The sequence below is a fragment of the Pholcus phalangioides genome, unplaced genomic scaffold, assembly GCF_987345545.1.
Source record: "Pholcus phalangioides strain wild (caught in Gottingen) unplaced genomic scaffold, Ppha-v1.0 ptg000027l_1, whole genome shotgun sequence".
NCBI lineage: Eukaryota > Metazoa > Arthropoda > Arachnida > Araneae > Pholcidae > Pholcus > Pholcus phalangioides.
In genome coordinates this window covers 3,211,961-3,234,834 of record NW_028301617.1, presented here as the reverse complement: position 1 = coordinate 3,234,834, position 22,874 = coordinate 3,211,961, and the positions used below count along the sequence as shown (strand labels likewise).

The window sequence follows — 22,874 nt, the reverse complement described above, 5'->3', positions numbered from 1 at the left end:
AATTTTGAGGCCATGATCCGTGCTGACCCCTGAGCAGATCAACAAGCGGCGTGCATAGCATGTCTTTCCAGTGCAAGAAGTGTGGAAACAGTATTTCTATAAGAAAAAAATGTTTCAAGAAATCGATTATCTTGTGGAATATTGAATGGTCTCGTTTTACACATTTCAGTATCGTGTGAATTTTTTGCTTTGTCAAATTCTTCTGGAGTTCCTCCCTCCTCAACGCATTCCGATGATCTGTTCGAGGCGCCGCTATAAGTAATGCGACCGTACGTCCTATATTTCCTGGGACAGTCCTGGTCTTTCAACAAAGCCAACTTGACTTTTACTCTTCAAATCAACGATTAAAATTATTTTCCCCATTCAGAAATTACATTACGACTACAAATTATTATATTTGTGATATTTTTTTAATTCACTGCAATTTGAAGTGGCGCTTCATTTTCTGTGATTAGATAAGAGGGGTTCTTATTTCCTCCTAGAGATACATCTGAACAACCATGAAAGATGCTACAGTACATTCACAAAACTTTATCCGTCGCATGTTTTCATTCACAAAACTGAGCTCATCAAAAAGTCGGATGCTTCCTTCATCCTTGAAACCTATCCATATGTAAAGCCACCATTCCTCTATACATCCCTTTCAGTCTCAGATCACGGATGAAATTTCATCCAAACGCCAGTGGAATAAATTCAATCCAGCTGTTTTCTCTTCTCCCCTCCTCATCGCGAAGCTGTTAATGATTTCTTTTCCGCGCATATATATTTTCACTATATTTATGAGAGCGAAACAACACGTAAGGTGAAGGTTGCCGGAGCAGCGCTGTCTGTTTGGCTACTTTCCCTTTGCTTAGCTAGTTTCTCTTTCCATGTCGTGCCAGTTCTTTATCAGTGATGGTAACTCGTGGGAAATTTTGAGACTTTGTCAAGCAAAAGAATTTTTTGAAGAAAATAAAAAATATTAATGCAGTGCAGTACTTTTGTGTTGTAAAATGCTTGACTAATTTTCACCGGTAGATGGCAGCACGTTTTTTGAAATGTGTGGGAAAAATTTAGTCAAAAGGGAAATTTGTGCTGGGAGAGATTACCATAACGTTCTTTATACATTTCTCTCCGCAAATTTTCTCGCTTTATTTTTCCCCTTTTTGATTTTATCTTTTAAATTTTTAATCTTGCGCTTAATTTTATTAATTTAACAAAAGGCGCTTCTCAGGACCAAATCACATTGATCGCAATGAAAGATCTTCCTAGTAATTACTGTTATAAATTAATCAGAAATGAGGAGAGAAAAACCGTTGTTTTTAGAGCAAAAGATGTGACAAAGAAAAGCTATGGTAAGTACTGTATAGCCTTTCCGTTATACCAGGGGTCTTCAACGTGTGGCCCGCTGATCATTTTCTGAAAACATTGAAAAACGATTTATTCCAGAGAACTTCAATTGAAGAAATAATTTCGAAATCAATGAAAAAATTAATTTCAGAATTTATGCAGGAAATAAATACTGTCATTTCGGAATTTATAAAAGAAATAATTCTAGGAATGAATGAAAGAAATCTAAAATTTATCTAAGAAATTATTCCAAAACTAATCGAAAATTCAGAATTAATGATAGAGATAATTCCAAAATTGTGATGATGATCCTGAATTATTAGAATAAATAATTCCAGAATCGATTCAGAAATTAAAAATTTCCTATGTGAAGCTCAAGACAATCACCCACATGATTGAAACAATTCTGACACCATGGAGAAGTGATCAGCCCAGTTTCCCAAACGTTTTCCCTCCTTGTCAACCAATAACTTCTGGGGGGGGGGGGGATGAAATGGTCCAGAGGAGCGAAGGCTGTAACGAGATGCCTTTGAATTTCTCTATAGATTAATGATTTAAAACTCATCTCGCCTATTGCTTGCTAGCACCCAAGAGTGCTGTTCAACAGCCCAATTGGAAACCACTTCAAGAATTAACATTATGCTGGGTGCAATCAAAGCAAGGTCATTAAAAGGAGTAGATTTCTCTCTCCCCGCAGAAAAAATTTCTGGCTATTTAAGAGAACTTCAGATCTTAAACAGCTACCTGAGACGCGGGTGGATGTCTGACCAAGATTTTTCTGAGGTCCTACCTGACTAAAAATGGTCTGCCTATGAATTTACATGTATACTAAAGAAAATTTGAAGACGACCCCGCCAGGCTCGGGTGAGTTTGTGTTAAGATGACACTGTTCCACCCGTGTAGGGCATACATAGACAAGTTCTGGGGAAAGGGCACGATAATATGCAATATATAATGCAAGATATACAGAAGACGATGTTGTGAAGATATTTATTATTTGAGATGTCAATTTTTTTTTTTTTTTAAGGAAGGGAAAAAAAACTCATCTCTACCGGGAGTCGAACCCGGGTCCCTCGATTGCGGTTCGACTCCCGGTAGAGGCAGAGATGAGTTTTTTTTTTTTTTTCCTTCCTTAAAAAATAACATCTCAAATAATAAATATCTTCACAACATCCAGTCTTCTGTATATCTTGTATTAACAAGTGGAGAGCGACATTCATGTCAATATATAATGGTCGCCATGGCCCCGCAAGGTTGGGTAGGGCCCGGGACAATCATTTCTCTTCATGCTACAAATTCACTGTTGAAGGGCCCATGAAAAGTTTGGTCTGCGGGCCCACAATATATCCCAGCCTTGCTTCAGGATGTGGGGACCATGATGGTCCATAATCACCGGATTTATTACATTTACGGTAACTTACACAAAAAATGTATAGGTTACCCCACATCCTTCGGCTGGGATCTTTGGCGTCCCATCCCCTACAGTAAATTTGTTCTGTGAAAAATATAAAAAAGTTAAAAGAATTATCCAGACCTCTGCCAGACCCGTAATTGTGGATAGACATGGGTCACCAGCATAGGCGGTATAGACTTGAACATCTGGGGGAACACGATGACGTCAATTCATATATTATATATACAGGGTGATTATAAAAAAACTATCCCGACATATGGGCCCCTAACTACCATACCATTCACAGAAACTGAATGAAATTTTGGCATAAGGTATTTTGATGTATGCGCTCAAGAATGATATGGAAAACAACAGTGTCACTCTAACAGTTACGGTTACAGTGAGAAAATATCAAATGGCAACACCAAGTTTTTTTGTATTGGAATGTGATCTCCATTGTGAAAAACCCTAAATAGCGTTCGAACGGCAACTGTAGCATGAAAATCACCGGCGGTAGATAGGCTAAAAGTGAGGACAACCAATAAGGACAGAGAAGCAGCATAAAATGAAGCATTTTATTGTGTTTCACAAATTTTCCACATGACCTCCTTCACACACGATGACACTTTGCATGCGGCAGATGGTGGATAGCACTGCAGCACGTACCATGGCAATAGGAATCTCTTGAATCGCAGTTCTGATGGAATCTTTCAAATCAGATGCAGTTTGCGGACGAAACTGATACACTTTGGATTTCAGATATCCCCACAGCCAGAAATCCATTGGTGTGAGATCAGGAGACCTTGGTGGCCACGGAAACGGGAAATGACGGGATATAACTCTGTCACCAAACTGTTGACTGAAGACCCTACATGTGGAGGAGCGCCATCTTGCATCCACACAACTTCAGATAGAGCATTTTGTCGTTGCAATGTGGGAATCGCGTAACGAGTTAACATGTCCAGATAGCGTGCACTCGTTACTGTACATGTTTGCAGATCACCGGCAGTAACTTCTTCAAAAAAGTAAGGGCCGAGGATGAAGTACTCGTTATACCACACCACACAGTCACTTTTTCCTCGTGTAATGGACGTGCAAGCACATCATGTGGATTATTGTCTGCCCAGTGCACACAATTTTTCGAATTCACGTTACCAGTTAACGAGAAATGCGCCTCATCTGTCGTTACTTACTGAATGCGTAAAGGCCAGCTGCTATCTTCATCGCACCGGATAAGGAATTGATTCATAAAATCCAGCCGTAATTGATAGTCTCCCGCTTCCAACATCTGGACACGCTGGAATCGATACGGAAACATGTTTAGAACAGAGCGCAGAATCTTGTGGGCAGTTGAATTCGGCAGATTCAGTACACGTGAAACACCGCGTGCACTTGCGGGACGAACTGTGCTTATCGTCTGATGAACTTCTGCAACACCTTCCACGGGAACGGAAGGTCGTCCAGACCGAGCTCGATCGCGTGTGCAACCAGTTTCTTCAAATTTATGAATCAAGTCCCGTACAGCTTTGACAGTGCACGGGCCTCGCCGTAATCCATGGTTTCTGCGGTAAACACGCAATGTCGCTGCGGCATTTTGTCCATTCAGGTAATAAATCATTACGATTTCCCCACGTTCTTTCCCTGAAAGCGGCATCTTGTTCGGAATGGCAGAAAGCAACATACGTGGCTCGCATTTCGCAATGCCTTTTCTTTCACCTAGCGTGACGACGTCAGTCATGACTGTGTCTTACGTAGAACCCGAAATTTGCATTTCTTGGTTTCTTATTCTCGTTTTGTGGAGCGAGGACTAATCAGGCTGGTATCTCAGCCGAAGAAACGGTGTGACGAATGAAACGAACATTAATGCTCTGGTGCACGGCAAAGTCCTTTTTACTTTTTCCTTGCCTAGCTCCGGGGATTTTCGTGCTACAGGTGCCATTCCAATACAAAAAACCTTGGTGTTGCCATTTGATATTTTCGAAATTTTCTCACTGTAACCGTAACTGTTAGAGTGACACTGTTGTTTTCCATATCATTCTTGAGCGCATACCTCAAAATACCTTATGCCAAAATTTCATTCAGTTTCTGTGAATGGTATGATAGTTAGGGGCCCATATGTCGGGATAGTTTTTTTATAATCACCCCGTATATATGAATTGACAATCTCAGGGCCGGAACCACGGCCCCCACATGGGTGGGGCTGACAGGGCTCTAGCTCTGGGGCCCGAGACAATTCTCATAATTTTTTGCTTTTTCACGCTATAAATTAACTATAGAAGGACCCGTGGAAAGTCTGACCGGGGGTCCCCCGTAAACGATCCCAGCCTAGGGGCCGTGCTCCAGGTTGTGGGGGCCACAACTGGGGGGGGGGGCATGTGTATGCAGAAGGAAACTTTCAAACCAAAAAATAAGCAGCGTTATTCCAAAAAGTTACTAGCGTGGTTGTGCGCGATATAATTCGACCGCATACAGTCCTCTACGCATTGCAACATTCTCATCTCGTTTCATCTCCCAGTTGGTTATAAGTATTTTTATATCGTATATTTAAAAGTAATACTTATTGTACAAACTAGTTATTAAGTTTCGTTTTGATTATCTGCTTACGGTAACTGATTAGGTAAACACTGACGTTCACAAGACGATTGGGGTTTGAATCAAAATACTGCATGAAATAAGGAAATCCAATGTAATTTCTGGAGTATCTTTAAAACATTTTGAGACATTCTAAATTATATCCTGAAAATTGGCTTTGGGTTTAGCATAGGATCCTACGAGTTGGCTTTGGAAGAAGTTTGGGAAACTATGAGCTATAGTTTAGCTACAACACCGTGCTATAGCTGGTGCTGAATCGAAGATATCGTAGTTAGCGCACATATGTAGAGGAAAACTGCCGAAAGTGGGAGGGGGGGGGGCTACAAGCGACGGTGCAGGTGTATTCACACGGGGTTTTTACTCAGTGTGAATATACAGCACGTGTAGCGAGTCTCGTTGTGCACCCCGAGAATCTGATGCCTTGCAACGAGTAGCGTGTTTACGGGCGTATGGGAGTAAAACTGGTGTAACCAATATTATCCAGTTTATCTGGGTGTATATAGTAATAACAACAACAACATCGTATAATCCGAACGATTATTTTTACTTTGTATAATTGTAAAAATGATAATTATCCCCTTCAAATCCTTGCTTTTGTTGTAAGGCACAGGTCTTAAACCTTTTTCCAGTCGCAAGCACTGCCTGTACCAGTCATCAGAAGAAGAGCACCTTAAGGCAAGTTAACCATACAAATGCATGAAAAATCAGGGTGATTTCAATCCTTGAATGCAATTTTCACAAGGTGATTTTAGCAATACCACAGTTGGAAACTGCTTACTTTAAGACTCGTGTGTTTGGTAATAACTAGCAATAACATTCATTTTCTCTTACTTGGCATTCCATACCACTGTATTTTTCTCGAGCAAATATGGTCAGCTTCGGTGCACAGGATGTTTCAGTAACGGATGTAGTGAAGAGTCTTTTCAATTCGATTCCAAGAACTATGAAGAATTCGCGGAGGCACTCCTCGAACCACTGAGCTATAGAGAAACTTCTTTTATGCCTAGGCTGCCCATATTTGCTCGAGAAAAATGCGTGAATTGGGCTTCGAAATACGGGACATTGCCAATAATCGCCAAAATGATGCCCGAAGTAATCAAAGTCACCAACTCGTGCTAAAACAACACCACTTTATTTGCCTTATTCGTTGTTCGTTGGTGTCTTCTTAACATACCCTAGATAAGACTAGGGGCGTTACCTCTTAGAGCAGTGGTTCCCAACCGGGGGTGCGAGATGAAAAAATTAAGGAAGATTGAATTGAAAAAAACACGTAGAATTGTTCATCTTTAAACAATATGAATTTTGACAGCTCATTTGTTTAACTTTCGCTCGCAGAAATGAGTCGCGCAATATTTGAATGTTCCCAGTTTGAAGGAACTTGCAAAGAGAGACACTATGTGTCCACTTCTTGCGATTGAAGAAAAACACTATTACTAACCAGCACATATTTGATACTTTGTTTATATTCTTACCTCGTGTTATCATTACCATGCTGTGCTTAAATTCGATATTGCCGTGAGCGGGACTTGAGATAAACGTCAAAAAATTTTAATGGTGTCCTTTCCATGCAGAATAGAGAAATCACACCTACATACTGTACATAAATGTTTCCTTTTGTGGATGCTATCAGTGATTGATAATCTTGGTATAGTCCACCGATCACGAGAAGAACACTGGCTATGTCACGTCGGACGATTCTATTATTTACTTTTAGGTAAAGCAACTGCCCATCGAGAATAGCGCATTAGCAACGGCGCTTTCCCGTTTGGCGTCTTTAGCGCTATTTTGGCCTCCTAGAAAATCACTAAAAGCGCCACGGCAGTGCTCTCGATAACGTCGCATAATAACGTCTCGATAACGCAGTATTTTTGTTGCGTAAACACCGGCTGTTCGACAGTGTCGTGTTAAGGCATTGTCGCATTACATTCACAAAAATAAGATCTGGTTGAAATTTTCCAGAATTTACGTGGTAGGGCCTCAGAAAAATCACTTGGCCCGGGAAAGCCCGTGATGCTCTTAAGACGGCCCGGCTGCTCGAGCACTTACGGCCCATTATTTTAATACAAAAAATATATTTTTTATTCCGCAGAGCTCCAGCAGAGATCGAAAACTCCAGCCTTTTTTTAATAATCAGTTCCATGCATCAAACTGAAGCCGAACACTGCTCGTATGAAACATTTTCGACCATAGCCCCCAGAAGGATGGGCTACTACACCGCACAACTCCGGTCATATACCGCCATCCATCCATCGGTGGTCGCCCTACGTTCGGTAGGTAAAGAACTTGCTTCTGATGTTCTATGCCCGGATTCGAACCCATGGACCTTGATGGTAACCTTCATAGTGGAAGACGAGCTGAAGACGAAGGATGTGCTGACAAAATCCAGCCTATAGGAGAATTCTTATAATTTTCCTCTTTTTTTTTTCCACACTGTAAATTCAAAATGGACGGCCGGCGAGAGATCCCAGCCAGGATCCCTGCTGCAGCACGAGAGGACCATTCTTCCGATGCCCTTAAGCATGGCCCCCCACATCTTGCAGCCGGGCTCTCAGATTGGAATCTTCGACGGGTCACTCTAAAATGATTAGAATCATCCAGGGACCCAGGGCTGGATCCCTCTCAGCCCTGCCCTTGGGGGGGGGGGCATGCCCTTAAGGTGGCTATAGACGTAACTGCAAACTTGACAAGCAGGCTATGCTCAATCTTTTTATTTGCCTCTACTGCATTTGTCACCTATTTAAAAAGCCCATATGAGTAGCTTCTGTGGAGAAAGTGAAAAAAAGACGATGATATGGCTATAAGAGAAGGTAAGCAGAAGACTAATTGCTAGCAGGTGGCATTCTCTTGCTGCGGTATAGAAATTAAACCGAAGAAAATGCCACATAAGTCACAGTAGTAATAAATTATTATATTAATAATACTCCTTTTGTATTAAATTATTAATTTAAAGTAATTTAACAATTAATTTATTTTATTATTTTAGGAATTTAATTATTAATTTAAAGTAATTTTTACTCCCTTTATTACTAAATGATCACGACTCCCTTCGAATTTTTTTCTGCATCAAATATTTTAGTTCAAAATATCAAATTCAATAAAAATTCAAATTTTTTAAATTAAAAAATTTAATTTACTTCCAAAATTTACGGCAACAATATGGAAGTAAATTAAATTAAATAAGCGCTAAAGACGCCAAACGGGAAAGCGCCGTTGCTAATGCGCTGTTCTCGATGGGCAGTTGCTTTACCTAAAAGTAAATAATAGAATCGTCCGACGTGACGTAGCCAGCAGTGTTCTTCTCGTGATCGGTGGACTATACATCTTTTAACAAACGCCAACACAAAAAACGCAGCTCACTCAAGCGTCAAGACCGACGGAGTTGACTGAAGCGTGAAGAATACCCTCATAACAGAGAGAACCGATTTGCGCCAAGACAGCCTGTACTGTGTGGCAACCCGGGATCATTTTTATCCTTTCCCCGCGCCGAAATGGACCCTCTCCAGAGAGGGGGTGTTCGCGTAACTCTTCTCGTGATCTGAGTACTATGTATATATGAACTCTTAAGCCGGGTTTTCCTAGGAGCATTGTTTTCTGTGCCACGCGCGACACGCCATCCACTCACCAGTATGAAAAGCAGTATGGCTGTTCCTATTCCTACAGAGCGCAATACGGCTCACGATAGCGTTTTACGTCGGGCGTTATTGGCTGACTGCTTCTGGGGGAGTCAAATGCGTCGTGCGCCGCGTGTTTCACCGATCTTCCCTTCATTTTTGTTGTTTTCTTTCCCCGTTGTTTTCGTCAAACCGGAGCATGCAGACGACAGAATAACTGATGCGAAGGCAAGGTCATATAATATAGTATAGCCGTCCTGATCTGATGCGCCACCCTAGGAAAACACAAACGCGTAGCGTAATTATGTAACACGTTTCTGCCGGCGCAAAATAGTCTAATTCCGTTCACGCGGCGCAATAAACTTATTCCTAGGAAAACCCGGTTTTAAAAGCAGCTCTGTATTTTCTTTCCGACGACATATTTAATCAGAGGAAACAATTTAAATACCTCAAAATACAAAGCTGCTGACGTAAAAACTTATTTTGTTTACGGCATGGGGCTGTTAATGGAATACAGTAACGATTATACGGGAATTTCGGCAGCCAAGGTCATGTACACTCATTGCCATAAAAATTTGCGCACCAAGAAATAATTGTGGGATCGAAACGAAAGTTGGCCTGAAGGTACATGTCGGGCAGATATGCAAATGATTGGAAATGCAGCGTGATTGCGCGTTGCGTAATGCCACTAGAGGGCGTTGAACTTCCTTCTCCTTGGAGTATAAAACAGGTAAGCAGAGCTTGCTGGAGTGTATTTAATCGTTTGCAAAGGAAATGCTGAGATAGACATGCCGTTACGCCGCCGTCGAAGACCGTATGAGCAGTTGTCAGAGTTCGATAGGGGAAGAATCATCGGGATGATGGAAGCTGGGTGGTCAGCTCGGTGAGTAGCTCGTCAACTAGGCCGTTCTGATTTTACTGTGAGGAGGTGTTGGGACCAGTGGACAGAAGAGACGTCATTTACACGGTGACCAGGTTCAGGACGCTCTCGACAGACCAGTCGTCGAGAAGACCGTCACATCATCCGAAACGCACGCGTAGAGCCAACTGCCTCATTGGCCGCTATCCAGACACAGGCAGCAGCTTCACTACGGGCCCCTGTGTCTTCCCTAACCATCGCAAGGCGCCTGGCTGAAGGACATCTGGTATCGCGGCGCCCATTACGTGTGCTGCCAATGACACCCACCTACCAACGCCTCCATTTGGAGTGGTGTCGAGCACGACGGGATTGGACTGCAACGGAATGGAACCAGGTCGTCTTCAGCGACGAATCGAGATTCAACTTGAGCAGTGATGACGATCGTGTTCGTGTGTGGAGGCCCCGTGGTGAACGCTTCAATCCTGCCTTCGCTTTACAGCGACACACCGCTCCCACAGCTGGTGTCATGGTATGGGGTGCCATTGCTTACGATACGCGGTCAACCCTAATATTGATCCATGGCACAATGACAGCCCAGCGGTACGTCCATAACATCCTTCAGCCACATGTGTTGCCACTCATGGCACGGCTCCCAGGAGCCATTTTTCAACAAGGCAATGCTAGGCCACACACAGCAAGGATGTCACAAGACTGCCTCCGCCACATTACCATCCTTCCCTGGCCTGCTCTATCCCCAGATTTGTCACCAGATTTGTCAGCATGGGTGGGATCCCCCACCAAGTTCAAAAACCATGTTACAGCGAACAATACAACCCTTGCATAAACCGCCCCCAAAAAGTAGACATAATACAGGGCTGGAAAATGGGGGGGAGGGCGGAGAAAGCAATCGCTCCGGGTGGGTGGCTGAAAATTTCAGGTGGGAACAAAGAAAAACGTTGTAAAATCATCAAATTTTACAATGATGCCCCCCATAATTGTGGGTCTGGCAAGGATCCCACCCTGGGCATGACCCCCACCTCCTGGACAGGGCCCCTAGAATGGGATCTTTGGAGGTCCCTCTGAATAGACTTTTCATGGGCTCCCTCTATAATGAATTTATAGCGTGTTTAAACAAAAAAAATGAGAATCGTTCCGGGACCTAGGGCTCCCCCCTCCCCACCCTTGTAGGGGGGGGGGGCATAGAGAATCATTTTAAAATTGTGATTTAGGAAAATTCTGGTGTGATGGAAAAATTTCCAACATTGGCAAACGATTGTACAACTTGCTGTTACCTACCTACCTTTGTGTGAGAAACAGGATATTCTTCACTATAACAATTGAAGACAAAATGGCAACCCGGTATGCAAGGGGGACCCGGGTTCGATTCGCGGAGGAGACAAATCACTTTTCTCTTTCCAAATATCAGTTTCGGCATAACATCCAGAAAATTCACTTTCAAAATGTCTGGCTTAGAAATATTCACATCACAATTCTGTCTTAGGTCGGGATTACACTATAAAAGTTTGATAAAAGTTCGTTTGTAAAACTTGAAAATGCAACCAATAGGCGGATCAGTTAAGTTCGCTCGAATGTAACAGATGTGTTTATGGCTTACATTTTTCAAGTTTTATAAAAGAATTTTTATCAAAGTTTTATAGTGTAAAATACCAGCCTTATGCCGGGATTACACTATAAAAGTTTTGTAAAAGCTCTTTGATAAAACGTGAAAAATTCAACCAATAAGATCACCGATTGCATTCGCTTGAATGCCCACCCAAAAACACTCGAGATGACAATCCCCCTATTCGTCAAATTAAAAAAACAGGACAGAACTTTTGCCAATAAAATCATTAAACATATGCTTAAATACGGGACATCGCTAATTAACGCCAAGAACAACGCCAAAAGTGTACAAAGTTGCCAAATATAGGTGGAATTCGGACGTCTGATACTTCCACCAGGGCCGTCTTAAGATTATCACGGGCCCCCGGGCCAAGTGGGTTTTTGGAGGCCCTACCTGGTAAATCCTAGAAAATTTCAACCGGATCGGATCTCATTTTTGTGAGGTCCCTCTTCTCTTGAGGCCCCCCGCGGACCGTGCCCATGCATTAAGACGGCACTGACTTCCACTTATTTTTTTGGAAGGCAGATGGCACCACCTTCTGAACACGAAGCACGTGTGAATCACGACAAGGCTGACAACAAAGTAAAAGGAGATTCGTGTGATTAACATTTCATTTTTTTTTAATCAACTTCCAACTCTACAATATTATTGCTTTCTTTTTCCAAAGGATTAAAAAATATGTCTTTTTTTAATGTATGATATTATTGCAAGAAAACGCTTTTTTTTTTCGCCCTTGTTGCCAAAGGCAGAAAAAGTAAAAACCATTTTTTTTTTGTCAAAAGAACTTTTCTCGCTTTCGAAGCTTTTTTCTGTTCGCTTTTCATTTTTTTGGAAAATGAGGGTGAGAGTCCATCTATATAATATGTTACAAGAAATAGTTCTAGTGTGTGTTGGGTGTCTGCCAGTCAGCTCTAAATGATGATGATGAGTAATTAGAGGAAAGTTCTAGCTCTCGAGAGCATTGTTGAACGTGAGAGAAGAAATAGTGTCCTTTCGTGGTTCTTTTGGTGGGTGCAGTTGTTGCAGGATGTGCCTTGCGTATTCCGAGTTCAAGAGTCCAGCTTCCCTCAGCTGCTGTTCCAGCCGCACTCTGGGATCTCTGTGGACCTGCGACAGAAAGAGAGGAACGATAGCTATATTACTGTGTGTTGCATGTGAGGGACACGTAAACTCTTCGACTCTCGTAGTTCTGGGTAGACTGAAAACTAAGGGCGTAGCCAGGGGGGGGGGACTTGGGGGGTCTGGTCCCCCCCCCCCGAAATGTGAGAAAATGACCGAAAAAAGGGAAAAAGATGGCCAAATCTATTGTTCTGTCACTTTGGTCCCCCCCCCCCCCCGAACGAAATTTCTGGCTACGCCCCTGCTGAAAACAGAACAACAACCTGCGGATCTCTCTCTCTCTAGAAGTGAAACTTCTATGTTTGACAAGACTAGATTCGCGAATTTTCGGAAATTTGTGATTATTATAAACATGCCGATATGTAATATAAATTATGCCAGATAAAGTTTGAAAATGCATTGTTATAAAGTAAAGCTCGCACGCATCATAGACTATCCTGACGCATCAATGTAATTGAATACAAATTTATCCAAAATGAAATAAATTGCGTTTCCCATGACAGCGCAGCCAAAGTTAGAAGCTCCGACTGACCAGACACGGCCCAGGCTCTGTCCCTCGTTGCGTTTTATCCGTGTGGGTTGGGTCATGCTGGGGAGAATAAGGGGTGCCGGGACGAGGCACCCACCGGGATGTAACCGGAAGGTGCCCCCTCCCGACACCCCCGACCCTCTGTCTAAGACCCTAGCTGCAAGCACAAAGCCTGGTCTTCAGGGTTGTCCTCCGTCCAAGGAGACGGCGGCAATAGCCCAAGTTGCCCGTCCACCCCGGGAGGAGCCCATAGACCCGAGCAGCGGCCAAGGAGACCCCCAGCCACACCCCCAAGACCCGACACCCAAAATCTCCTGGATGTTTTATTAGATGGTATGTACAAAGACGCCTATTTACACTTTTATCTGGCCGTCCACGCGACAAATGTCCCCATGGGGCGCGGTGTCGATACTCGGTGTCTCTGGTCGGTTCATTGTTCACCCGCATATCACTGTGGCCGCCCACGCGACAAATGGGCGCGGCGTTTCTTCTCAGTGTCTCTGGTTCGTTGAACCCGCTGTTGTTTGTGGCCAGCCCCGGTGCTGGGCCACCTCAGTGTCGCCGTCCGCTGGTCGGCCCGGATGAACCCTTGTTACCCTGTGGCCAGCCCAGGTGCAGGACCACGTCGATGTTGCCGCTGGCCGGTTGCCCCTTGTGAGCCCCAAAGTTAGAAGCTGGCACTGTGACGCGTCACAAAATTTGCGTTCGCGTGCGAAATATATTCTAGTGTGGTCCGGGGGGGGGGGGAGTGCGGCGTCACGGGGAGTATAGCAAAAGGTATTAAACCCATTGCTTACGCACTTGCTCACTCTCTATAACTCTTCGTTCACTCTCTCTAACTTTCATTCGCTCACTAATTCACTCACTCACCTGCTCACTCGAGCATTTTCTCACCTGCTTAGTCCGCTAACTCCTTCGCTCTCTCGCCTGTTCACACATTTGCCCATGTTAGCATCCCCCTTCTAACTCACTAATTCTCACTCACTCACGCACTTGCTCACTCATTAACTCTGCGACTCACTTGATCAATCAAGTGAGCCACTGGCTTGTTTACTACTCACTCTCCCTTACCTACTGGTTCACTCACCTGTTCGTACACTTACGCAGTTTGCCACTTTGTTGATGAATTGTTTGTGGGTGAATTTTCCCCAGCGGCTAATTATTCACACAAGGTCTAGGCACGGCCAACGCCACCTTATAGCAGACAGCCTCCGCGCGAAGCTCGTGACGTCACTGAAGAACGCCCATTTCAATTATAGTCATATCCAATAGTACAGGTGAAGTGGACTCCTTCAGTGACGTCAAGGCTTTCGCGCGGAGGCCTTCTGCTACAGAAGGTGTAGCCGCGGCCCGGTACCGCTAGGGGTTTGTTGTTATTTTCCCCCCCCCCCCCTAGAATATAAGTACGGCAAAACGAACGTACCTGGTAATCTAGGATGGTGCGTAAATCTTGCAAAGCCTTCAAAGTCAAACCGTCTTCGGAAGCCTCTTTACGAGCTTGTGATGCAATGGTGTCTTTGTGCACTCTTTCTGGATCGTGATCGACATTTACAGAAACCTGCAGAAATAAGCAAGAAACAAATTGGCATCACTTTCTTCGTTGAAAAAAAAACAGCATGGTATGCGTGTAGGGTTGCCACCTAGTTTCACGAAAAAATTTTCAGCTACCCAAATTATACGTTTTTTCCCCCTCGAAAACCTGAAAGGTTGCAGCACTACTCCTGACTCGAATGTTAATTTGGCGACAATGATGATGAGTTAGACAAAGCTCGGAATCAAAAATAAGTGCGTGTGAGATTAATGAATGCGTGTGCATGGTGCGTATGTGGTTTTGCTTTTTTTGTTTGTGCCCACACTGGTCGACCCCCCACTCTATAACGGATTATGAAAACATGAATTGTGGAGCGCTTCGTATGCATGTATGAAGTACAAAGGAAAACCCTACCCCGCACTTTGGCGATTATTCCGTTCAGGACCGTTCGAAAGACACGAAGAGGGAGGGTTGGGGGTTGGGGGCGTGTCCGTTATAGAGAGAGGGTCGTCGCAGTGAAATAAGGTGCTATAAAAATATCGATATAACGACAGAAATATCCATATCTTACGTTATTTATCCCACCTGTTTGCGCAGATTATCGAGCCTCTGCTGCCTGAGTTTCTGCTCTTCCCTCAGTTTCAGCACTCGGTCCCTTCTCTCCTTCTGATTGGCGTAGAACAATTCCGATCGATAGCGTACTCTAAAATACAAGTACACCATTTCTTTTCTTAAACACGTAAATAACTAATGAGAAATAGATACCACTAATTCCATGACACACACACGGCTTACAAAACAGAGATTTCTGACCAGGGCGGGCGCAACAATCAGCTGGTGGACGTAGTTTAATCAATCACCTGCTATGGCAACTCTGGAATTCCCCGTGATGTGGTCCAAGGAAGGCAACTTTAAAATTTGGTGCCCCGAACGTTCTGGGGGGGGGGGAGAGGGGTCTGTTTCATGTACTAGAAGAGACGCATATCTACTCTATAATATAAAATCACAAACTCGAAAAGGGCCTGTTTCTAAGCAACCGAAATTAGTGACGATTCTATGTTACGGAAATGGGTGACGGAAATCTGTTACGTTTTTGTGTTACGGAAGTTGGTTACGGTTTTGGGTCAGGTATTCATTTAACTCTGGCATATATCGGGACCATGTTATGTGCATGTACCGAGAAGCTCCTACGTCCTACAGCAGAGCCCTTAGGCTGGAATTTAGATGGCAAGCCTCCAAACCAACTTTTCAGGGGCCCCTCTGTGGTTAATTTATAGTGTGAAAAATCAAAAAGTGATAAGAATCGTTGTGGTCCCTGTCAGCCCTGCCCTAATGGGGGGGGTCATGCCGAGAGGTATGTATATGTATAATGTACACACAACCGCAGTGCTCCCAACACACAGGGTCGGGGTACCCGGGGGGGGGGATTGCACGTATAAGTTAAAAGTTTTCATTTCCAGGGGCCCTTGATGGATCTCATTGTTTTCTTGCTGCTTTAACGTTGAAAAATTTGCGATAGCGGAAGCAAAAGATATATCCAGTCTGGGGCCCCGGTAATTTTTTGGGGGCCCTGGATTTTATTCGTTGGTAAAACGAATACAAATGAAAATTTTTCATGGCACTCGCACCGGGGGATGACCGACAAGCTTCCAAGTCGGGGGCCCCCATGTTTACTGGTTTCATTTTGGGTGCCCTGGATGAATCTCATTCTTTTCTGTTGTAGAATTTAGACCAGCGGAAGCCCGAGATGAAGCCAGTCTGGGGCCCCACCAAAAGTATGCGAATTGGTGTCCCGGGTAATTGGTTGGTGGCCCTGGATTTTATACGTTGTAAAATTGATAAAAATGAAAAATTCTCACAGGGGATGTCAGACAAGCTTCCAGGTCAGGGCTCCATGGAAATGTTTACAGGTTCTAATTCGGTGCCCCTGGATGTATCTCATTGATTTTTGTTGTTTAACATTGTAAAATTTGCAACACATCGGTAGCCCAAGATATATCCAGAGTGGGACCCCACTGAAATTCAGCGAATTGAATCTGGGGACCCCCATGGGGAAGTTTTCTGGGGGTACTTGATGAATCTCATTTGTTTTTTGTTGCTTTATTTTATTAAAATTCGCTTCTGCACTAAGCTGGTGCTTTCACACGTCCCTTTCCATAGCACGCTGATGAAGTGGGACGAAATAAACAAGATATGTTGTGAAGAGAAGTGGGGTGGAGTTGGCCGCCACAAAGGCAGCAGGGGGGGCAGAGACCCCCCTAGTCTGTCTATAAATGCGCAGAAAAGACATGCTCATCGACCTATAAGCACGTAAAAGACATACACATCCGCCTATAGACATGCATATGCCTCCTGGTTGTCCCGCGGTTAGGGAGCTAGTTTCTGACTTTGCAGGTCTACTTTACCGCACACCAACTCCAGTCATATATCGCCATATGTAAATTTCCAACTAATGAAGGCGCCATCTATATATAGGTGATCGCCCCCGGCTCGATAAGTAAAGAACTTCTTCTAATGTTCTCTTGGGCGGACTCGAGCCAGCACCTCCTAGAGATAGAAGGCCTCCGCACTCTGCTTGTGACGTCAAGTAAGTAGTCCATTTTCCATAAGAATATTCAGGGGAAAAAATTCCCTGCTCGTGCCAGTGTAATCGTTGTGAGGAAAACAAATGATCGGGCTCAGAATTGGCGATTTCTATGCCCCACATCCAATCACTATGCGGTATTTCTGAGCCAACCAGGAAGATTCTACGCCAAAATAAGAAGAAACGAAATAGGATGCTGTGTTTCCAAATGTGGCAAACTTGCTAGGTAGTCTGAATGACGTTTATGGCAATCAGTGCAGAGGCATTATATCTCTGCTGCTTGAGCCCATGGACCTTGACGCCAACTTTCATAGCGGAAGACGAGCATCTTAGCACTGTGCCACTCTGGCGTTGACTCTGTGCAGGTCTGGGTTTGAATCCCGGTGCGGGTGAATATGTCTACTAAGACTAACAAATTCTCTTTATAGATCGTAAAGATCTCTTGGGAACAGGTGATGATCACGTTATTAAAAATAAATATCCGCCTATAAGCGCATAGAAGGCATGCATATTCACTAATAAAAAAAGGGGGGGGGAGACATGCACACCCGACTATATATAAAAGCATAGCAGACATGCATACATGGGCGCCGAAACCTTAGGACTGAGGTTGTTTGAGCCCCCCGCCCCCACAATAAATTATTTTACGATGGGGCGCAGTATGTGTGTGTGCGTATATACCTTAGAAAAGCGTAGAAGATTAGTCGTTTGGCTGCACCAAAAGACAGTGGCGTAACAGGCGCTCATGGACGATGGTTCACCACCGTAATTTAGGTCGATGTCATGACTATGTATGGGGAGGGGGGGGGTTGTTCCTGTTAATTAAGCGGGCGCGTCACTCACCTCTCCCTGTCGAACTTGGACTGTTCCTTGGCGACCTGCCTGAGGTCGCCCAGTCGTCGCTGCAGCAGTTCCTCGTTGTCCCGCTGGAAGCGCGACCGTTCGTCGTAGTAAGACCTGAGCCTTTGCCTAGCGATTTCCCTCCTGTATTCTTCCTTGGCGGCTTGCCGCTGCTGGACGACTTTCAGGGCGAGCTTCCTCTGGGCTTCCAGCTCGGCCTGCTGTAGCCTTTCGTTCTCCTTCTCTTTCCTCCACTGCTCCACCTGCGTCGAATGGGAATCATCGATATCATCATCATTTTTAAGACATTACGTACCAAACACATGGCCCACGGGCCAAACGTGGTCCCCGTGACCTCAAACATAATTTTCCATAAATGATCGACACATTTCCAGATTAATTAAATGACCCGCGGTGCAGTTCCACACCACTTGACTGGGCCGTGACATGTTCCGAGAGCACTCAAGTGACCCGTGGCAAAGTTTTAGAGCACTTAATCGACCTGCAGTACATTAACAGATCGCTCAGCTGCCCCCGGTACGTTTAAAGATCACTTAAATGACCGGCGTAACATTCATAGATTACTTAAGTGACCCGCGACACGTTCCCAGATCATTTACGGGATCCACGATACGTTCCCGGATCACCTAAGTGACCCGCACCTTACTCACAGGCCCCCACGACGCAATTTTAGATCACTTAGTGACCCTAGGTACGTTTACAGATAACTTGAGCGACCCGCGTAAAATTCCTGCATCACTAAAGTGACCCGAGACACGTTCCCATATCACTTAGGGGAACCATGAAACGTTCCCGGATCACCCCACGCCTTATTCACAGGTCCCCACGACACAGTTTTAGATTACTTAAATGTCCCTCCACTACGTTTACAGATCAGTTAAGTGACTCCCCGCCCGGTAAATGTACTGATCACTTAACAGACCCGCAGATTAACAGATCACTCAGCTAACCCCGGTACATTTACATATTATGACCTTCCTAATCACTTAAATGACCCGCGTAACACTATTAGATCATTTAAGTGACCCGCGGTTTATTCATAAAAGCCCACGGCATAGTTTTAGAGCACTGAAGTGACCCGCCACACATTAACAGATCACTCAGCTGATTCCTACATCACTTAAGGGGACCTGCTCGTGTGACCCCCCCAACGTGTCGTTCGCAAATCACCTTACACACACTGATAAATCTTACACACCCACAGTACGGTCACAGATCACTTCAGTATCTTCTTACGGCATTGTTCGAGATCACTTTAGTTCAGCGGCCCGCGACGCGTTTTTCAAGTCAACGGAAGTGGCCCCGCGGTCTCCTCTAAATGCTAAGCCACCTTTGATTTTTGAGAGACCTATCATAAAAAAAAAATGGCGTATTCGGAATTGGCGTATGCATTGTATATTTGGTCCTTACCCTCTGTCTGAGAGCCTCGCAGTGAGCCCGCTGTCGCAGAGCTTCCGAGCGACTCAGCTGGTGCGCCTCGTACGACTGCTGGGCCTGAGAGACTTCGGCCACGGCCCGAAGCAACCAGCTCCACCTCTCTCGGGTCCAGTCCTCGACGCACTTGTTGCGACGATCTCGGTGGAACCTGTGGTTCTGGTACCAGGTTTCGTACGACATCTGCAATGAAAAACAAAAAAAGGGAGGGGGGGGGTTGAAAAAGTCTTGATTCTTGATCTTTTCGCCCCTAAGCCCCCTTTTGTACCATATACAGTCGAATACCGTTATAGCGAAAATCTCGTTTTAACGAACACTTTTCTAATCCCCCAAGTAAGTTTACATAGGAACAATGCTAGGTAACCTGGAATTACATTATAACGAAATTTCGTTTCAACGAAGTGATCCCTCCGGTCTCTTGGCGTTCGTTTATAACGGGATTCGACTGTATTAACGTCTGTTTCATCCATCCTCCTCTTTCCCCCCCCCCCCCCCGAGCATCATTCAAAGAGAACCCACCCATTAAATTGATTTCTGATGTACAGGGGATGGATACTACTACTACTACTAAACCACACACATTCCACCTCGTCCATATTCCCCTGCGGAATTTCTAACGAATTGGTATCTGTTGGAATTACGTTTAGCGAACCTAACGTGAAGTTTGTTTCTGCGTAATGCTTGTTGTGTGTAGTGAAGCATCTGTTTCATCGGTTTTTTAATAACTATGAGTGAATTGTAATGATTGAATGACCAAAGCTGTGTTGTAGAATCTCGAGCCGCTTTGCGAGTAACTGTATCATTGAAGACCTGTTGCTTTCTGTGGCGAGACTTTTTTTAGCGGGGAGATCGGCTCGCATTGGCGCCTCGAAGCTGTACATGGGCAGGTGCTGTACTAAATTGGCCAACCCCAATAATTACACACACACAGTCTTTCTCTTCGTTCTACTCTCTTCACGACCAGGAAGCTTTGCAGCAACCCTATTATAACGGAAGATTTTGTTTCCGCACGCGAAAAAGAACACGTAGGGCGTGTGCGCGGCTTCTGGCAGACAATGAAGTTCCTTGATTCCCGTTGCTGTCAATGGACAATGTCGCCTGTCTTGTATATATTATATATATGAGTGTTTATATGTATTTTGTATATATATCTCTCTTATATATATATATATATATATATACATGTGTCTCTAGTTATTCGTGGGCCCTCTTCGGGACCTTCTGGCGACGTGCGTTATGCACCAGCCCATGTAACCTTAACTTTTTGTCTTCTTGCCCGCAATTACACTCGTACAAGCTTAGCCCATCTGCATTTCTTATAGAGTTCTCGGTACCAACCCCCCCCCCCCCACCTCCTAACCATCTGTCATGGCTCTTCTATCACTTGCTTTTTGGTCTCGGGAACTCTACCACTTACATGATAGGGGTGATATACACTTCAAGACGAACAATTTCTCAAATGGAACCTAGAGTCACTAATGATTTTCATTTTCAGCGCATGTGAATACACAATTTAAGCCACTGGTTCCAAGAAGAGGGAAAAAAAGAAAGTCGTCGTAAAGTAACCCTAGGAGGGGGAAGTAGAGAGTATTTTCTCCCCCTCCCCCGCACACATAATACAGGAAGAGAAAAAAGAAGGGAAGATATCCACCTCCCCCCCCCCCTCCGTAATTGCTGTGGCCGGAAGGAAGACATTTCAGTATCGCTTCTCACGCACTCAGCTATAGGGAAACTATATTTCTCCTGTATCCCAGTGTTCTCACGTGAGCAAGGTTGCCATACTTTGGCGACTTCTGAACTACACTTCCTCGAAGTGTAGTGACGCACGTACCGCCCGAGCAAATGGATTGCGGCTCTGGGTGTTCCGTTACAAAAACATTCGGTCCCGACGAGTTTTCTTTCTTTCTTTCAAACCGACGAGCACAACTCCGGTCTATGACCGAGAGCAATTTACTACCGAATGAGTTGTGCCGGTAGTGTGCATATGTACCGAACAGTCTGAGTGCGTATCTAGTGTTGAGTGATGTGGATTTTAGTGTGCTGCGCCATCTATTTTTAAAATAAGAGTGAAGTGTGGTGATCGAATATCTGTAGGTGTGTTGCTCTCTGTGGCGAGATTTACTAAGGGAAAGATCAGATCGCGTTCACACCTCGGAGTTCGGAACCACAGAACAGAACTGGGCTCTGTCACTTACGCGATTTTAGTACAAAACAAAATCAATGGTCCCCGATAGTTACGGGAATACCCCACTTGTAGTACTGAAATCTGTCGCCGGTCGGGTACGGTACTATCACCTGGTATACTTACCGTACTTGACTTGTACTATCACCTTCCCCTCATTTAGTGGTAGAGATCAAGAGCACCTTGTATACAGTACATTCACTTTCATGACTAAATAAAAGAACTCGTGTCGGAGAATTTAAAACCAAAAGCAGCCAAATCAGAGTAGATTTCCGTTGCGTCCGGAAAATTCACCGACACCAATTCTCCGAGTGTAAAATTCATCGACATCAGTTCGACATGAGTGAATAAATAATGATCGCGTGAACGAATGAGCGAAACCGGCCTGTCACTAGAGCTAGCTCACTATCTCTCACTCACTCACAAGATCACTCAGTCAGTCGCTATAGGTTTCTCATTCTATTACTCACTGACTGGGTCACTCGTTATATAACTCGCTATTCAACTACAGAGTTTAAACTACAATCGTTGGTTAAAGGATTAGCGATCGACACTGATTGGTAATTTTAACCAATCCGTCTTGATCTTCAATCCTTTCACACGCGATTGTAGTGTAAACTCTGTCGGTGAATACGGCCATAGGTCACTCACTTGCTCATCTAGGGGTCGCTCACTTCCACTCGCTCACTCAGCAACATTAACCACCCTCTGTCTCTTACTAACTACTGTATGTCTGTATCACTCACTCGGTCATTCTTCGCTTACTGACTCATGTAGAACTGTTGTCAGTGAATTTTCTTAGCGGTGAATTCTCCTAGCGACATATAGGCGTACGCAGAATTTTCTCAAGGGGGGTTTCAGTTTTTTTTCCTTCTTGGGGGGGGGGGGATTACGTTTTTTCCTGCAAAATAACACTATAATCTAGGCTTGTGGGGGGGGGGGGGGTTAGAACCCCAACCCCCTCCTTTACGTACGCCAATGCCTAGCGGTGAATTAATCGCATGGCGGTGAATTTCCCGTAAGCCGACTGATGTTGTGTGACGTCGCTAGAATCTAATCAAAATCATAATCTCATATAATCTCGAATCAAGTAGAAATGTCGACATATAGGGTGTGGTGTTTTGTGCAGGTGCTGAATTTTGCTTTTTTAGATTGCATTGCTTTTGAAAGACAAGTGAATGAATGATGCCGATAAAGGAGGATGGGTGGGGGGGGGGGGCAAGTTT

The 22,874-nt window shown here is 44.4% G+C and overlaps 1 protein-coding gene across 1 annotated transcript in view; it reads right to left on the bottom strand.

The window, feature by feature from the left end:
* Positions 1 to 12,010: 12,010 nt before the first annotated feature.
* The window catches only part of LOC149068082 (coiled-coil domain-containing protein 148-like), a 28,026-nt gene continuing 17,162 nt past the window's right edge, over positions 12,011 to 22,874 (bottom strand). The window contains exons 8-12 of the mRNA XM_089251778.1: positions 19,443 to 19,649; positions 18,015 to 18,274; positions 15,173 to 15,290; positions 14,480 to 14,614; positions 12,011 to 12,515 (exon numbers count right to left, since the gene is read on the bottom strand). Coding sequence (XP_089107904.1) covers positions 12,354 to 12,515; positions 14,480 to 14,614; positions 15,173 to 15,290; positions 18,015 to 18,274; positions 19,443 to 19,649 — 882 coding nt within the window. The 3' untranslated portion in view covers positions 12,011 to 12,353. The remainder of the gene's footprint in view (positions 12,516 to 14,479; positions 14,615 to 15,172; positions 15,291 to 18,014; positions 18,275 to 19,442; positions 19,650 to 22,874) is intronic.